The sequence below is a fragment of the Danio rerio genome, chromosome 5 (genome assembly GCF_049306965.1).
Source record: "Danio rerio strain Tuebingen ecotype United States chromosome 5, GRCz12tu, whole genome shotgun sequence".
Classification (NCBI taxonomy): domain Eukaryota; kingdom Metazoa; phylum Chordata; class Actinopteri; order Cypriniformes; family Danionidae; genus Danio; species Danio rerio.
The window spans coordinates 17,663,996-17,684,006 of NC_133180.1; the positions used below are offsets into that span (position 1 = coordinate 17,663,996).

The following is a 20,011-nucleotide window of genomic DNA, read 5'->3' on the forward strand; positions in this document are numbered from 1 at the left end:
CGCCAAAGCCCGAAACCGAAAGCGAGACGTGACTTTTAAGGGACTGTTTGATATGGATTTATTAATCATTCTTACTGTTCAGTGATCGCAAACTGACGTAGTTTATTAAAGACGCAAACCCCTCACTGCACGTCAGCTGCGCGCCTTCAGCAGACCTCCTCATTCCTGCAGCACGAGAGCTTTATGATTGTTTATGAGCGCCAAAAGTGGCGGATCTGTTCGGTAAAATATCTGACTGTGTGTCCCCGCATCCCCAAGGACTGTTTGGCGAAATATTTGACTGCATGTCAATGCATAACAAACGACTGAAAGGATATAACTAGAGAAATCTCCACTGTGCTGCTGAGTGAGAGCGTATGGCAAGCCGTTTTAACATTTAAACCTTGTTCTGACTATCCATAAATATATTTAGAGATATAATTATATATTTTGACATTATTATAATTCGACTTGTCAGAATGACAATTAGAGATATCTGCAATTACAATTGTACTAGTACGAAATCAGATTGGAGATATCTGCAAATATATTATGACTAGTCATATTCCTCCATTGACTTCCATTGAAAAATATTTGCAGATATCTCTAACTGAGTTTTGACTTGTCAAAAATCCAATTCAAGATATCTACAACTGTAATTCGACTATTAGTAAATTAATTAGAGATATCTTCAAATATATTTGTAAATATCTCTAAATATTACGAATTAAAGACATCTCCAAATGTATGAAAACTGAGTAAAAACTCAGTTAGAGATATCTCTAATTACAATTGTGACTAATCAAAACTCATTTACAGATATCTGCAAATATTAATTAGGACCTGAACACCACGTGATAATTACAGGCAGGTGTGTTTGATATGGGTTGCATCTGAAATCTGCAGGAAGGTGGCTCTTCAGGAACAGGGTTGGCCACCTCTGGTTTATTAATATAGCAAAGTATTGCATTTTCCATCATGTTTTGTGCTTGATATTCAAACTGTTAACAAATATCATTACCGTGGAAGTAATATGCACCATTTCCCATATATAAGCATTGGTACATATAAAAAACTGATACTTCTACAGCTACTATCCTGCACTGTTTACTGACAACATCTCATCCACAGATGAAGTAGTTCAAAACCCTTTTGATCTCAATCTCACTTAACAAAAGCTCAGAAGAACAACAATCTATCTAGTCTTTTATACATGTCAGCTCAAAACGCAGACACACTCCTTATGTTACACGCACAACATACCAATCCATTTCATTCATTTGTAAATGTTCAGTCTCCTTCCTGCTTCATCCTTTCCTGAGTCAATATTAAAATGGCTCCTTGATACAGTTCTATTGATTTGTTTTCTCCGGTTGGTGGTAAATTAATTTGCGTCAAGTACTTCGAGCTAAGGTCGGCTTGACCTTTTTAAGAGACTACTTTTCTTGTGGCTGCATAAAAATATGCGGCCTTTGTTTGAGAAAGCACATCAATTAGGCCTTCGACCGGAGGGACTGGAGAACAAGGTATCCTGGAGATCTGCAATTAAACATACATTAAAGAGAAGCGGCCATCAATGCGCTGCCCCTTCTGGACATCAAAGACCTTTGGAGAATGACTCCGCAATTAGCCGAGAAACACGTCAACAACTGTTTGCAGGGAATCAGAGACACAAACCAGTGCTTCTGGCTGGATGAAAATGATACAGAAATTAGATCAAAAGACACTGGATCCTCGGGAAGAAGAGTCACAAAGACAAGACAAACCTAGCCAGCAATGATCTAAAGGTCAAAATTATTAGCCCACTTGTGACTTTTTTTATGTTTTTCAAATATTTCCCAAATGATGCTTAAAAGAGCAAGAAAATTTTCACAGTTATTCCTAATATTTTTTATTCTGGAGAAAATCTTATTTTTATTATTTTGGCTACAAAAAAAAAACTGTTTTACATTAAAAAAAAAAAAAAAAAACATTTTAAGGACAACATTATTATCCCCCCCAAACAATATTTTCTTTGTCTACAGAACAAACCATCACTATACAATTGCTGCCTAATAAACCTAATTTGCCAAATTAACCTAGTTAAGCCTTTAAATTGACGAAGCAGTGGCGCAGTAGATAGTGCTGTCGCCTTACAGCAAGAAAGTTGCTGGGTTAAGCTTCGGCTCAGTTGCCGTTTCTGTGTGGAGTTTGCATGTTCTCCCTGCCTTCACGTGGGTTTCCTCCGGGTGCTCCGGTTTCCTCCAGAGTCCAAAGACATGCGGTACAGGTGAATTGGGTAGGCTAAATTGTCCGTAGAGTATGAGTGGGTGTATGAATGTTTCCCAGAGATGGGTTGCGGCTGGAAGGGCATCCGCTGCGTAAAAACTTGCTGGATAAGTTGGCGGTTCATTCCGCTGCGATGACCCTAAATTAATAAAGGGACTAAGCTGACTAGAAAATGAATGAAATGAAGGAAGCCTTTAAATTGCACTTTAAGCTTTTTTTGAAAAACATTGGTTAAACAGAATTGGAAGGGGTATACAGGAGAGCTAATAATTCAAAAGGATATACAATTCAATGTATACAGTTGCTAAAAATAAAATGTGTATCTTAAATACACTGGCTGCTAGGTAAAAAAATAAAAAATAATAATAGCTAAATAAATAAATAAAAATCACCTCCCAAGTCATTCTAATCGTGTGTATGAAAGCATTTTGGCTTCCCTGTAAAACATAATGATGACGGAAAAAGTTGTGGTGGGACCTAAATGCTTTCATTAGATATTAATCAAAGGTGTTTTCTTTCACTGTTTGTTTATCCTGCAATAATACATTCAGTGTAAAGCTGCACAAATAAACATTAAAAGATTGTGACCTCAATTCAAACTGGCGCAACATGAATGATAATGACAGTGGTTTGCAGGGCTAAAATTTGTGATTTGTTGATCTGGCACCTTTAAAATCTGATCCGGCACCTCATTTTACCGATCCCCCTCCTCAACCGCCCTCCTGCCCCGCCCGCTGTTTACTTTCACTTTCTTTTGCGTCTCCCCAAGACTCTCCACTTTCGTGCACGACACCTTTACATGCTCGGGTAACATGCCGGATTCGTGACCCCAATCTGTTCCAGGACCTCGCAATTCACAAATTAAGCACTGGTGATTTGCATATGTTTATTAATCCTTAGAAGCACTGCATTCAAATCTGCATTTAAATGAAAGAGATTCAGTTTAGTTACAAAAAATTAATAACACATAAGTACTGAGATAACAGTTTATAGTTCAGATATAAACACTTTATGTTTATGGTAAAGGTTAAAATCACCGATTAATGGAACTTGATGCTGGTGAATGCTGTAGCAATTACATTGTTTAGTCAATAGGGGGTGACAAACAACATCAAAATTAAGTCATTGAATAGGTTTTTAGAAATTATACACTTACAGTATAATGAAACATAAAGGTTTATGTTTGGATTGTTGAGTCCTTAATTAAAAATAAATATGATCAGTTATACAAGATGTTAGATTTTAGCATTATCAGCAACAGTAGCAAAGATAATTTTTCATTATGAATAGTTTCCTTTTTTCAGCTGGTTCTTTTTTTGATTTTACTTTTATTAAAATTACAGGTTCTAAGTTATGTTTTTTTCAAAACCAATGATTTAATATTTAATATTAAATATTAATATTTTATATAAAAATAATTTTTTTAATATTAATTTATAATATTAATGTAATATTAATAATATTTTGTATAAAAAGAAAGCAATAGAACCAAAACGTTTTTGATTTACATATTAAACTTCTATTTTGAGTTTTGATTAATTGCACAGCCCTATTGAACAGAAAGTTATTTGTGTTCCAAAGGATCTGACAAATTGCATTAAAGAGTATTTTGTGAAATGGAAATATTAAAAAAATAAATAAAAATGTTGGTAAGGAACAAAATCAATGACAAAAGTATCTGAAATAAAAAACTTGTTGACTAGGACTAACTAGAAAAAAATAATAATAATAATGCGGTGAATTAACAAGCTCGCATTTTAATGATTTGGTTTGCCAGGGTCTGTATTTTTTAGGCTCTGAAATTTACCATAGCTCTTTATTTAAGCTGTGAATATTTTCTTAAATTCAAAGTGTCATATTCACCTTCCAGAATATTCATTGGTGTTTTAAAATACCACATGGAAGACAATTTTCAGCTCATTTATTTCAGTTCAAACAATCATGTCCATAAATTCAGGGGTTCAAATTCGACATTACATCTGGAAACTGGAGAAAAGGCAATGGAGTACAGATTAAAGATCTCCAGCTGCTGTTTCACCAGCAGGTCAAGATGAACCAATTTAAGATTTTTAAACCAGTAAATATATATATATATATATATATATATATATATATATATATATATATATATATATATATATATATATATATATATATATATATATATATATATATATATATATATATATATAAAGAAAATGTAGCACAAATGTAGCATTTAATTTTAATATCATATTTGCCCTAATGTAATGTACCTGCCCTAATCGGTGCGGTTACATGCATTACATAATTCATAACAGTTTAATTAGTAATGATGGTAATGAATCATAAAATTATTATTATTTTATTTTATTTTATTTTATTTTATTTTATTTTATTTTATTTTATTTTATTTTATTTTATTTTATTTTATTTTATTTTATTTTATTTTATTATTTTGAATTATTAAACATTGTTTTTACACCAGCTAGAATTTCCATACATTTAAAACATAACTATAGGTTTTATTTTTGTAGGTTTTTAGACTACCAGGAAGGTTTTGGGCTCTGAAAATTACAGAATGCTTTTATAGCACAATAACCTCTTAGATATCAAAAGATTAAGATAATTTGGATTTCTCTGTCCATGACCCTTTTAAATGCGCATATTCTGGGAATGGATTGGTATAATATTTTCAGCGATTAATAGCTGAATCCAGCTCTTTACACAAAACTCCAGCATGCTTGCCAGAGAGGACGACTGTCGCTGCAATTTACTGTCATTTGGATTACTTTGGGCATTTTTACATGTATTCAAATTATTATGATTGCGTTTCCCTGTCTCATAGGTTTTTATTTGTAATACTATACATATTTTAAGTGATGGATGTGGTTTTTGGGGGGGATTAGAGTAGGATTATTGACTAAAAACATGTTGGGTTAATGAAATTGTCATTTTCCTGTGTAATTATGTCTGTTATGTTTTATATATTCTTATTTTGATGTCAACATTTGAGGACTTTGAGAACAATACATACACTTAATACACTTTATTAAACTTGTCCACATAGACATCACATATATGTTATAATATGCAAGTTAACTATGTCTATGTCTGCAATGCTATAAAACACACCTTTTGAAAAGCTGCTTTGAAACAATACTTATTATAAACATGCTATACAAATAAACTAATTAAATTGAAGTGAATTATTTTCTCTCAAATTATTATATTTAGGTTTAGGTAAGGACTCAGAAATATAAATCATTTAAGAATAAAATTACAAAAGTGCAGTCATACAGACATTGTAATTATACAAAATCAGTTCAAATACACAGTAAATATTGATTAGTTACTTTACTTAGAATATAAAAAATGTAATAAACCTGTCGCAACTTGAAACCAAACTTTTAGAATTATGCACAAAATTAGTTTATTGAATCATTGTAAGGCAATAGCTTTACTCCCATTTTTAAAGTAAAACCCATGAATCCAGTTTTAATTAGTGTATGTTACTTTTTGTTCATTAACAGTGTCATTACAGGGATATTTATAACAAAAAATTTCCTTTTTAATTAAATAACGCTGTTACTTTTAACTGTATTTATTAATTAAATTATACGGATACCAAAAAGATATTAATTATTTAAATTAGAATATTATTTACTGTAATGACACTGAAGACTGGAGCAATCATACTGAAAATGCAGCTTTTTATTTAAAATATATTTATTATTAAAGACTTTAATATTTATTAATAACGCAATTTTATTGTTTGCATCATATTTGTTATTTTAAATCAGTAAATGAAGACGTGATAAGCATACAGCATACAGTAAAAAAAATAAATAAATTATACACTGATGTTGGTGGTGGTGCTTGGGTTGTTGTTTGATGATGATGATCGAAGCACATGTGTGTTGAATGTTTTTGTAATGCCGAGTTCGGACTGCATGATTTTAGCCCAGATTTTGACTCGCCGGCAAATCGGTGCTCGTTCACGTGAGTGACAATCATGCAGTATGAGCTGTGATGACGCGATATGAGAGAATCGCCGACATCCGTGAAATATTTGGCATGCTAAATATCTGGAGCTGTTGGCGATTCAAATCATGCCGTGTGAAATGTGTTCTGATTGAAAATAACATCCGCGATCACCTACAGCCAATGAGAGAGCAGCTTTCACTAGTAAAGGGACCTGCAGGCCAGGTGGAGGCTTGGGGAGAAGTTAAAAGTGCTCATTTTCAGTTTGTTTGGACCCAAGAAATGGAGGAAAAAGGTTGGAGAGATTGTTAATTCTCTTCAAAAGCCGGGTGAGCAAGTTTCTAAAGCCTTCTTTTTCCATTATGTAGTTAATAACGAAAGATATATTACGTGACCTTGCGTTGTTTTCATGTCACTTCTTGCGTTTATTTGGTAGTAAGACATAGTTTGAACAAAGTTCTCTGTGATTCTTCCTATTTTTAAGTCATGCAGTATGAACCCCCCTGTCGCAGATCCATCCTGCAGTGTAAACGCAACACCGACAGAATGCTAACCCAGATAGTCATGCAGTGTGAAAACATCCGTGATACGACTACTTTGAAAATCATGCAGTCTGACCTCGGCATAAAACACTATATTGCCAGAACAAGGTTCCACTACCACATCACAGATGACATGGTAACAAATACTATTATCTCAGGTCTGCTGTCATTGTTTTTCTGTCATTGAAAGAACATTATCTGCTTTATTTTGTATTCCTTGCACTTTAAAATATGTAATAATCATAGATGGGAAGTAACGAAGTACAAATACTTTGTTACTGTATTTAGTAGATTTTTCTAGTATGAGTACTTTACTCCACATTTATTTTTCTGACAACTTTTTTACTTTTACTCCTTACATTTTTAAACAAGTATCTGTACTTTCTACTTCTTACTTTTTTTTTAATTGGGCTTGTTACTTTTGTTCTAATGTGTTTTGTGGTGCGATCTCTATTATTACTTTTCATTGCTAAATTTGAACATCTTTTTGATTTAATCAATCTATCTTTGTTATTGTTCATGACTTTTTCAACCTATGATCACGCGCCATAACACTTATTTATTAAGCTTTCCATAGCAACGACAAGAACGTGACTGTTCATGTGACAGGGAGTCAGCTATAAACATGACTGATGTCATGTTTATACCGAGTAATAATATGCGTTTTGGTCAGTTGGATCACAGGTAAACAAGAGACACATTTCTGTTCAAAGTTGGCATTTAAATGGGGTTACAGTCTTTTGTCCACTTCCGAACTGTACTTCTCTGATCTTTCAATGTAATACCGCAAAAAATAAAAAAATTAAAAACTTTAAGAAACATGCTTTTTGTCAACGTTTGTACAACTGCTACTAAAGCAATGAAATAGTTTATGAATATGTTATGAATTTAGATTTATTTTCTTTGTTTCCAACGAGTTAATCTTTCCTAGTACAGAAATGTATGTTAGATGTAGATATACAGTGTAGTTACTAACGTGAAACTAAAACAGGGAGTGGTAATGAATACTTTTTACTTAAGTACATATTTCACGCCGTACTTCTTTACTTTTACTTGAGTACAAAGTGTAGTCAGTACTTCAACTTTTACCAGAGTAATTTTAAACATGAGTACCTGTACTTCTACTTGAGTAAAGGATACGTGTACTTTTGCCATCTCTGGTAATAATCAATATAGGTTTATGCTGTGCTCTTCTGATACTTCGCCTATAAATGATACTTGTCATTATATATAATGCCTAGGAATTGTATAGAATGGCTAGGGAAAGTATGCACAATCTTTAAAAAAAAAAAGATATTTCATGCTTTGCCCAAAACCATCAGGCATTTCCTAGGCATTCTATACAATACCAAGATTTCACACATTACCGGTAACATATACATGAAGAGTTCAGAGACAAAAACTTTAAAGTGCCATCTGAATTTTCCCTTTAAAATGAGCATTATTTTCAGCCCCCTATGTTTATGTTCAGTTATTTCACTTTAAAGGAAATGCCAAGAGCTTATCCTTTGCCTTAAAAGTGAAACTGTTGAACCAACACACAAGAGGCTGAGGAAAATGCTCATTTTAGAAGACATCTTCAGACAGCACTTAGAGGCTTTTTGAATCTGAACCCTTCACATGCATCTTAGCACTGCACATGAGACTGATACAAACACATTTCACAGTGTTGCATGCACAATTACGAAAGTGAGGACCGCAAGCAGACATGTTCTTTTTAATTTTTCATGGCTCCTTCCAAACAAGAAGCCTCTGAATTATTTACTGCGATTTTACTCTGTTCTACCTTATGTGCCAAAGAAATCATTTTCATTGTGCTTCCGCTCTCTATGAGAAACGTATAATAGGAGATTCCCCTCATGTGGTGCAAGGGTCGAATATGTGATGGCTGGGATTGTTCAAGTCAGTCTGAGATATTGTAGTTAACACATGTTTGTGTACAGGAGTGTGAATGATTGCGTTTATCAGGAATGCAGGCAGGAAGCATTATTGCCAAGTCACATACCCACAAAGAATCTTGATTTACACACAGCTTGAATCACAACAACTATAGCGGGTTCAGAATAGCAAATGCAAGACAGCCATCAACATCTGAAATCATTCAAAGGAAACACAGGTACAAAAGTGTGGAAAAACTTGGCAAGAAATTTTGCAAATGTTCACAGCATAAATGAGTTTTTTAGCAGGGTGTAATTAAGCATGTTATATTAAGATGTTGCAATTTAAAAATTTGATATATTTAACGTCTTATGGCTTAAGGTGTTTTTTACATGCAGTTTTTTAATTCTCTTTGCTATTTGGGCTTATTGGAACCTAATTAGAAAAAAGTATCATCCTTTGATATGATGTACTTTAAAAAAAAAAAGATGTCCATATATGTGGACTTGTGGTCCGAATTTACACTTTTTCCTGACTGTTTTGTAGTGCATATTTAACATAGATTTTTTTTAACATGTTTTGACTATAAGAGAGTAAAAACTTTTTTTTTCCCCTCATTTTGCACAGTCAAAAATAGTGTTTGGGACATTTCATATGCTGCAAAACTGTTGCAGGATGACACTGTGTGTCTGAAACTAAATATAAAATATTCAAAGTATTTTAAATAGCCACTTAAGAGCTAAAATGTGCTGTCCACGTATGTGGCTACTAGGAGGTTAAATGACGTAAATGGTATGATTTGAGCTTGCTGTATTTAATATGAAGTATAATCACTCCCAAAAAATGCTAATTTTGTTGTCATGAACTCACCAAAAATGCTATATTTATAAAAAAAAAAAAAAAATTGACAGATTTCTGTTCTTCTGTTAAAAGTCCATTTTTCTAAAGATTAATATGATAGACCTGAAAGGTCATAAGGGTAACCAATATAATGTTTAAAAATGTGTCATGGGTCATGATAATGCCTGATTTAGAAATGCATTTATGTGGAAAACAATCTATTTATGTGGTCAGTGCCACAGTGCAAGCATGTGTGTATAATATACAGTAAATCTTCAGGGTCATGAATATTTTTATTCTGGTATGCACTAAGGACCAAGACCAAGTTTAAGTTTATTATTTTGTATTAATTTGTCAATTGTATGTTATTTAACAGTATGGGTACTTATCAAAAAACAAAGTATTATTTAACTACTTAGGTTAAGGATAAAATTTGGTTACCTCTTTAGTCTTGTTTAAGTTTTGAATCTGATATCTTGCTTTCCTCTATTTAAGTGCAGCCTTTTAAGCCATATTATTTTACATCTTATCAATTTGACTAGCAAACATTGATGTCCCTTTGACCACCAAAATAATGACACAAAAAGTATTGACATGGTGTAGTATACACCTGACAAAGTCTTGTTGTCTATCCTATTCTATATATCCTATGTCCTATTTTAAGAACAACAAATAATAACTTCATTACAAATCATTTGGCATCAGAAGTGGCTTATATGAAAGGCAAAGGCCTCTGGATCCCACTTATTTTACCAAAATAATTTAATTAGGACAATAAGGTCCGACTTTACTTAGACCATAACCATAGTCTTGTCACTTAACATAAATAATGTACAGTATAGGACATTATGCCACAGTGCAGTGGAAGAAAAATGTATATTGTGTATGACTCTCATGAGCTTGGATGACTGCATCCATACATCTCTGCAATGACGCAAATAACTTAAATTAATAAAGTCATCTGGAATGGCAAAGAAAGCCTTCTTGCAGAACTCCCATTCAGGAAGATTCTTTGGATTCATATTTAATGCCTCCTCTTTCATCTTACCCCATACATGCCAGTTGATTAATTTTTTTGTATCAAGGTAGTTAATTGACATTAACTCAATTTGCATTTTTCATTTGCATTTTTTATGTCGACTTGACATCAGGGTGCCTACTTAATGCCCAAATGTAATGATTCAAAAGCGAATCAATCAATCAATCAATGATGTTTTAATCCTAGTATTTTGAAGAGAAATGACAGAATCCCAGATGAATTAACACACATGCTTGTTTATGTTTACTGATGTTTATATGTAAATAAAAGACTACAATAAACGTGTTAACGTGTAAACGTGTTGTACGTTGGCTTAAAACACATAAAAAGTATATACCTTTGTCAACATTGTGAAGAATCTGAAAAATTTTGGGTGAACATGTTGAATGCAGGGACAGAAATTCAAAAATATCTTTGTTTTTGCTTTGACAATAAACAATGCCATTTGGAATAACTCGAGGCTGAGTAAATGATGACGTGATGTTGATTTTAAAGCAAACTAGCCAAGACAAACTACACTAGCTTTCAAAAGAAAAGCAGGATAAGGATAGCCTCTATTATCTCCACTCAGTCACTTGATCTGTGCTTTAGGTCATGTTCTAAATATATAACTTCTTATGAATGACCATTAATATTCCAGCGCTGTTTCTAAGGTCGTTTTGGCCTCATATAAAACACCCCTGGACTGTTGCTGCATTATTAACATTCCTACCATTAATACTATCCTAGTGGGCAGTGATAGTATTCCACACAGTGATATTTCCTTTGTCTAACACAATGCTTTTTTTCACTGCTAGCTATTGACTCTATTAATGTGATTCTCCCCTGAAGGGCGTTGTAATGCTAAAATGTGGGAAGTGATTCAGCCACTGGGCTATTTATAAACCTGTTCCCTTTGTACAGTGCCGTCTGAAAATCAACCCTGCAGTGTTGTTGGTTTTAAAGTGGCTTGGCATTCATGGCAGGACAAGTGAAAGCTTCAAATAAAGTCACATTTTCCGCATACAAAACACAACAATTTACCTTTTCCTTTAGAACATATCATAAAATAGGGTAAACTTTCTTAAAAATATTGTGAACATATTCTACAAACAGCTGAAAAGCATAAAAAAAATAATGAAACTGCATAATTATCCCACCATCTTTTTTCAGGTAACTAGAAACAATCTCAGAAATCTGACTAACGTTTTGAGAAGCTTCTCATAATGTCCTGACAACATTCTTCCAGTAATGTAGAACATCCTTCATCTGCTTAAAAACTGTATATATCTCCTTGGTACATTTCTCTGAAATGCTTTAGTTTTTAAATGTCACTACTAGTGTCAGAATGTTCATAAATCATTTAAAAGTATGCTTCTGATTATGTTTGAAGAATGTTAGATATAAATGTTAATTTTTTACTAGATTTAGAACATGATGGAGTGTCTGTTTTTGCTGTATTGTCACAATCACACTGGACTTCAAATCCCATCATGTGCCACACACACATGCCAGTTCCAGTTCTCTCCGACTGCACACACAACTGTAAATGAATCATAGATGGATTACAGGGACTATATATTCACCTCTCTCTCTCTCTCTCTCTTACTCACACACACACACACACACACACACACACACACACACACACACACACACACACACACACACACACATTGCTGAGTCCTGTTGTTGATTATTTATTTGATGTAGTGTTACGAAGCATTCCATTGATTGCCTTTCTCTGTTTTCTGACCCTCACCTTGTTAGTTGTTTTATTTTTATATGCTTCTGACTGTTCCTGTTTGACTATTGCCTGCCTGACTAAGCTGAAATTAAACTGCGTTTGGACCTTTAACTTTGTTGTACCCCGACTCATTTGGATTTCTTTCTTTCTTTCTTTCTTTCTTTCTTTCTTTCTTTCTTTCTTTCTTTCTTTCTTTCTTTCTTTCGTAAGATGTGAACCTAGAGAAACTAAAATGAGTATAAGAGAGCGTGTGCGTGTGCGAATCCACTTTTGCTATTTTAAGGATGGAAAAATACACTCTGCGCCCTGGTGTATGAACTAACAGGGTTGTGCTTATTTTTAGGAGTGTGTTTTGAGTATAACATGCATTAAACCAACCAAAGTCTAATCTCCCATTCCATTTAGAAGTCAGTTGTGTCGTGCCAGGGTGGACTTTGTAAGTGAAACCATCTCAGACCATCAAAATTTTTTGTTATGAATTATTGTTCCTAAATTTTTCTTAATTTTTAAATAACTAAAAACATACTTAAGTTTGTAACATATTTATTCAAAAAGAAATTTGTTCTGCAAAAATGCTTAAAATGTACAAAAACAAAGAATAAAATTACAAACTAAAAATATATTTTTAAAATATAACTTTTTTAGAACATTAAAGTTTTGCCAGTATATCGATACTAAAATAACATAAAAAGATGCATTTCTATTCATCAGACAAATCGTCACCTCAGAATTATAAGGTTCTATCTGACCTTTTTGTCAAAATTGAGTTATTGACATATTCTTATTAAATGACAGCTTATTTACATTATGGGATTTTTTTTTTTATGTTTACATTTTATGACTTTTTCATTTAAAAACAAATGTTACACTCATACTGTTTGCTAATATGCAATGCAAAAACTTTGAAGCTTAATATCTTAAAATCATTCAGAATGCAGATAGAACCATACAATTCCAAGGTGACATGTATCAAAATGAAAAGTCTAATGTTATCACGCAAATTAAATCACGTAATAAATGAGTGTGTGTCAGCGTAGAAGAAATGCCTTTGCACACTGCGGCCGAACCCATGGTGTCTATTCTTATCTCAACCTCCAAGGGCATGTTCTGTGTTTAAAGTCATTGCAGCGCACTCACTTTTTGGGCCTGTAGTCCGGAATATTCCTGTCCAAGGAGATGCGGTCACTCAGCTGAGCGTTGTAGCCATACTCCTCGAATCTCCCTTCAGTCTCCCGGCTGTCCTCTCCCAGCGTGGCAGCAGCACCGCCCTGTCCTAGACCTCCAGGACCCTCCACCAGACCCATGGGCTTGGCTAGACCTGCCGAGACATTAGAGGAAACTTTGACTTCAGTTAACATGAAAAAGGTCAGCATATCCTATAAGTACGACCCAAAAACTTGGGTTCATTACTGCAGGAGTAGCCACCGGTGACACGCAAATCACAACTGCTGAACAAGAGTACAGGGCGATAATTGGATGTTGGACAGCGAGACACCAACTTTGCCTTTTGTCACCTCTTTTCATACAAATTTCCCGAGGGCAAAAGGTGGAAAGCAGGTGAACTGTGTTTAAAAGGTTGTCAGTATGGAGTGAGACTTCCTTCCCTTTGGAAATACACCTAGAAAGGTCTAATTTATCCTTTTTGCTGGATGCTAATTAGAATGGGACTGACAAAAGGGCTTATTCAGGAGAAGGCACATTATGTGACACCCAAAGAATATGACAAAAAAAAAAAAAAAGAAGCACTGAATAAATCCATTATATCAGATAGTAAGTGCCAGAAGGTTGTTCCTAGTCAGAATCATTAGTCTTTCTGTTGAATATTCGTGAATTGCTGAAGTCTTTTTTTCTATCTCGCAATAATTGACATGTTATTTAAAAGGCTGGATTTAAACCTTTGCCGTGCTCTTTAAAAGGGATAAAACAAGAGTAACAGACCTATTAAAGATGCCGTTTCATTTTGACATTTAAAAGAGCAAAATGATGTGTTTCACTGAATTATTAAAGGCTGCAAAGAAAAAAAAAAAAGAATTCTACCAGATTTCAGAAATAAGTGCATGATCCAAAGATGTTCATCAAATCCTTGAACTATAAAATGGTTTATTAAGTGGTTTTGAACTGAATCTGCATTAAAAAGAGAGAGAAATTTCTTGTAGCTGATTATATTTTTTATCATTAGCTCTGTCATCGCGGTTCAGAATTTCAACTTGCGTTTAAAAATGATTTAATACATTTCAAATGTGCCATGTTAAGCGTTGCTATACAACACCAATCAAAGTATTTGTGAATACATTGGGGTTGTTTGACATCATGTCATGTTTTTTTTTTTTTTTTTGGTGGAAAAAGTATTCTAAAGGAACTGTTGACAAGGAATTGAACCAGATTTTGGTAAAAACTCATACAAACATAATAAAAGAGAGAAAAAAATATGTGTAACAACAATGAAATTACCCATGGATGATGTAATAAACTATTGAAATGTATAATATATATATATATATATATATATATATATATATATATATATATATATATATATATATATATATATATATATATATATATACGTATTTAAAAAAAGGCCTTTTTGGTGATGGCAGCTTATTGACTCTTCTCATATAGAGAATGAAGTCACATGAATTAGTCAGGTGTGAATTTTTTTAAAGTTTCAACAGTGTAAAAATCTTGATGGTTCTGTGGGTCTCGTCTATCAAATCTTGTCTTAATTTAGTATTTTCCATTGGATTCAAGTCAGGTTCTACAGCTTGATTTTCTTTCTCTGAAAGCATTTGAGTTTCCTTGGCTGTGTTTTGGATTATTGTCTTGCTGAAATGTCCACTCTGGTTTCTTCTTCGTCCTCCTGCTAATGTAAATGTTGAACGGAAGCAGCTGATATTAATTTACAATGAGAAAGGGAATACGGTTGCTGAATAACTGAGAGACTTCAGCTGCTGTCTGGACTTTCACTGCGTTTCTACAGCTCCCTTTCTTTATGTGTTCAATACTTTTTCCTGTTTCATTTAATTGTATTACACATAACTTCATTTGTAAACTAATTAATATTGTTTTCTTTGCATATATGGATTTCTTTGGTTGATAACAACATGTGGTAAAAACTTGAAGTCAAATGAGCCTTTAGAAATTTGCTTAATGAGAAAAAATGTAGATATGTTCAATACTTATTATCCCCACTGTATTATGCATTAATGTGGCAACAAATAGATTTGTCCCGATAAGATTTTTTTGCCCTTAAGTCCGACTTTGAATTATTTGATTTTGAGTATATACTGATACCGAAACCTGATTCAATACTTCTATAATACATAAAATAAGAATAGAGTGAAGAAACAGATCCAGGATGTTGCTTATTATTTATTTAATTCACCTTATTTTAACATTTAACAAACAGAGCACTTCTGTGAGGTAGCTTTAACAATCAAGTAATTAATAACACAAATTATTTATTTTTGGAGTTTAGTGCAACAGTAAATATATAAAAAAAATCTAGGTCCCACTTTATATTAAGTGGCCTTAACTAATATGTACTTACATAGGCGTTAGTTTGTTACAATGTACTTATTGTGTAAATACATGTATTTACTGTGTACTTATGCTTGATTAAATACATGTATGTAATTACATCTGTAATTAACTTGTAAATCTATAATTACATTTGTAAATAGACTGTTGACCATCCCTTACACCTTAACCCACCCTTAAACCTGCCCATGCCACCAAACCTGTCCATAACCCAACCTCTATCCCAACTCAAAAGCACCACAAGTGTTCTGAAATACATTATAAACACAGTAAGTACATTGTATTTATTTTTTATGTAAGTACTTAGTAGTTAAGGAAACTTAATATAAAGTTAAGTTTAAAACATAGAGCACATAAACCTAAAATACCTGGCAAGCAATCCCAAGTTGACATATCTCACAGTTATCTGGCAATGTTGTCATCATCCACTTTTTAATATATATACATATATATTCAGGTCTTGATCGGGAGGTGATGCTCGATTCCTTTCGAGTCTGAACCCGCGTGATATAGCTTGAATCATGAACATTCCAAGCAGCAAAGCTTAGGTTACAAAAAGGTTACAAAAAGCAATCTACAATTAGCTAATAAATGTTCAGTTTCTTCCTGAACAGATCATTTACCTTTTTAAGGCTTTAATGTAATGTCAGGATGTACAGGTATTAATTTAGCTTAGGCTTCATAGTATTTATTTTACTCCAAAAAGTGTTGTTAATCATTTACTTGCAATTTTAGAACCACAAAAGATGACAGTTCTATGTAAAAACCTACTTAAGAAGACAAAAAAAAAAAAAAGGTCCACCTAAACCAAGGTTTCTCAAACTTTTCAGCCCGTAACCCCCAAAATAACAATGCCAGTGATTTGACACCCCCAGTATACTCTGAGGTGGTAATAAATATATTATCCTTACACACAATGGCGCACACATACCAAAAGGCCCAAGTCTATTTATCATTTAATTTTGGAGAACGCCACTCGGAGACCATCCTGCATGTTCACTTGTGGCCTGTGCAGCATCTGACACTATTGCTGTGTTTTTAATATAACATAATCACCCAAGGGGTCGCAAAAACAAAATAAAAGGCTGATGGACTTTTACTTGTGTGTTGTTTTTTATGTTTATTTTTAACGATAACAATGCTACTTTTAACTACTATCTTTTTCTTCAGTAGGTCATGAATAAAATATGGTCATTTTAATAGTATATTAAAATGAATTTGATTTTTCGAAATGGCCAAGCAACCACTAACTTAGACCATGTCAAACCAAACAAAAGACTATGCCTATATTAAGCCACATGCATCTGAAAATGATGGACATGTTTTAAAATACTATGTATGCTTTTTCAAAAGTTTCATGTCAACACTTAAATATCCAACACAGGGTCATTAGAAATATGTACTCCAGTCTACATTTTGTAAAACATACATTTGACTGCAGTTTCCAAGTAAAATGAACACTATTGGGCAGTAAGACAACAGCAACTTTTGTTCCTTTTCCCATTGGTGATATTTACAGACACGTGGTCAACTCCTCTCAGCATCTCAAGTCCACTGACACATACATAGTGAGCTGACTGGTCAAACTGGTCACAGCGGGAAAGCTGTCCATACGAAGGAAAGCAATCAGCTGGTAAGCATGAAAAGAAACTGTGTCATACCGCCGTGTAGCATTTGTTTAAAAAGTTAAAGTACTTCTTGCTACATAATTCACGATCTTCAGAAATGTAATAGGGCTATATTTTCAGAATGCGCATATGTCTATGATTTATAAACAAATAAGTTTGACTAATCTATAACCACATGGACATCTTTTCTGGAATGGTCAGTTTGCTCAGTAGCTCACTTTGGTCAGCGCCATATTTGTGATATAGAGCATTAGAGTTTAGGTCCACCACAGATCCACATAAAAAAAATAAATAAATAAATAAAAAATAAAAAAACACTGTAAATTTAAGTAAAACTATGTGGTAGCAGTGCACTATTCTGTTACGTTTGATTTTAAAAACACTATTGGTTGGGTTTAGGGAAGAGTTTAGGTCAGTGGTTTGCTAGGTGATCTATACAATAAGGACGTCTAGCTAAAATGTATTAAAAAATGTACCATAAATAACATATTTCATATTTCCTAAAATGTAGACATCGCCATCTAGTGTATTGTCATCCAAAATATACAACATAAACATACCCAGAGCAACGTATTTTACATTTCATAAGAATTTATTCTGAGGCACATATTTCCAGTGAGCCTGCATGGGCTGGAAATATCTGAATTGTATTACTCTCATGAGAATTGTATTACTGTATTACGTGTTTTTGCTTAAAATAAAGATCACAATTTTCTCACGATTCTGTAGATGTAAAATAAAGGTTAATATATATAGGCTATTATTATTGTTATTTCTCAAACATATGGTAAAAAATAGTATATATATATATATATATAAAATATTAAGATGTTTTTTTACAACTTTTTTACCCGTTATTCACAGTCTATGCAGGTTCTGTTCACTAAAGTAGTGCATCCTCTTTTAAACAAAACAGTGCATCAGTTCACATGTGATTTCGCAGCTACGAATGCATCTTTACATAAAGACAGAAATGATTTTTTTTAGGTGAATTATACCTTATAAATGCAGTACTGTATGCTAACCATTCGCTGAACATGCTTCTCTCCTGAACTTAAAAAATATAATTGGCTGAATCGTAGAGATGCTGGATTAAAATCATGTGGGGGGTCAAATCAAGATCACAATCTTTTTTCGATAAATCGTGCAGCCCTATTAAGCATATACTTTTTTTGTTTCATTTTTTAAACATACTTTCAATTATTTGTAGGTTATCATACAGTAAAACCGTATAACATATGTTAAAGGCTAAGCTGATTTGCTGGTTTAGAGTACTTTGGTCTCTTGTTAAGTGCTAGCCAACCCATTAAACCCACTGAAAACCAACTGGACATCTTAGAGCATATATAAACCACCTGAAAGCAAATAATGTTACAGTATGGATACAAGATACTGCTAAAAATGGTGTATTTCTTTCAAAAAGCTCTCCATCCACAAGGTTTCCCTATTCTCATAATCAGAAAATATGGATTTAATGTTGTAAATAAGATTCAGTTTCTTGCTCAGGCCAACAATTTCACTTAATAAGGTCTAAATTTACCCTCAGGAGCCTCAGTTATAAATTCTGTTTTGCCTGTATATGGATTTCTGACTCTACAGGTCTCATTAAGCAATAACTTGCATTTTAAGAATCACCAAGGAGAATGTTTCCATCTAAAAAAAAAAAAAAAAAAAAAAAAAAAAAACACAAGTAATCCTTTCACAATCATCATTTAAAATAAAAATGAATCCTTTACAGAATTAATTTGTTTGTTTTGTGCGGTCTGCTTGGATAGGTTGGCTCCGGGGAGTAGACGTGCTTGGCAACAGAACATAGAGATTGTGTCTTGGAATCCAAACCAGTCGCTTTCACAAACACCAGTTGGTGCAGAATTAAACCCTATTCCACCCTCAACCACACACACACAAAAAGACATAGACAAAAAATAAACAACAAAGGCTCAGTCCCAGCTGATCTAAATAAATATTCCAAAGCTGTACCTCTATTCCTAGCAGTCGTGACCTCCCAGACTGTTGACTTGTCTTGGAGCCTGCTCTTGGATCATGAGGTTTTCTGCTGAAATGGTAATGTCTCTCTGCAACCGTCTGAGGTTTGTGTCTCTGTCACTGTCATTGTTTTTGCCATTGTCTCGAAGGCTGCCTCTGTTGGCTGTTTAGAGGGAATTCTATTACATCGTGGTCTGGCATTTTGACACTAATCCCTAAGAGCCAGCTGTCTATGCAGGGAGAAACTGCATATCACAGTGACTTAATGCAGCGGCCTGCTAATACAACACCAAATACAGAGGAGAGAAAAATCATAACATTTTCATGAACTTCCTTTTTTTTATTTTATATGTTACTATACAACACAAGCTTTTTGACAACACATCTCTGCTGTAAAAACATAAACATTTTAAAAACAGTGTAGGTTGCTTTTTTTTGGACAGTTGTCAAGTGCTGGCGAGTAAACTAAACCAACTGAAAACTGACAGGCTGTGAGGCCAGTAACACCAGTTATGTCTACATTAATCTGGATACGGTTCAACATGGTGTTTCAAAACTCTCTCTATCCACACTAATGCTTTTCAAAAGTTTGCTGTTCACATTGAAGTGTCAGAAAGCCCTC

The 20,011-nt window shown here is 33.5% G+C and overlaps 1 protein-coding gene across 3 annotated transcripts in view; it reads right to left on the reverse strand.

Moving 5' to 3' along the window:
* The window catches only part of galnt9 (polypeptide N-acetylgalactosaminyltransferase 9), a 182,842-nt gene that overhangs the window by 142,643 nt on the left and 20,188 nt on the right, over nucleotides 1-20,011 (reverse strand). For all 3 annotated transcript variants that reach the window (XR_012406761.1, XR_012406760.1, XM_001337982.10), the window contains exon 2: nucleotides 13,373-13,553. Coding sequence is in view for 1 of the 3 variants with exons in the window: in XM_001337982.10 (XP_001338018.1) it covers nucleotides 13,373-13,553 (181 nt within the window). In the remaining 2 variants the exon portion in view is untranslated. The remainder of the gene's footprint in view (nucleotides 1-13,372; nucleotides 13,554-20,011) is intronic.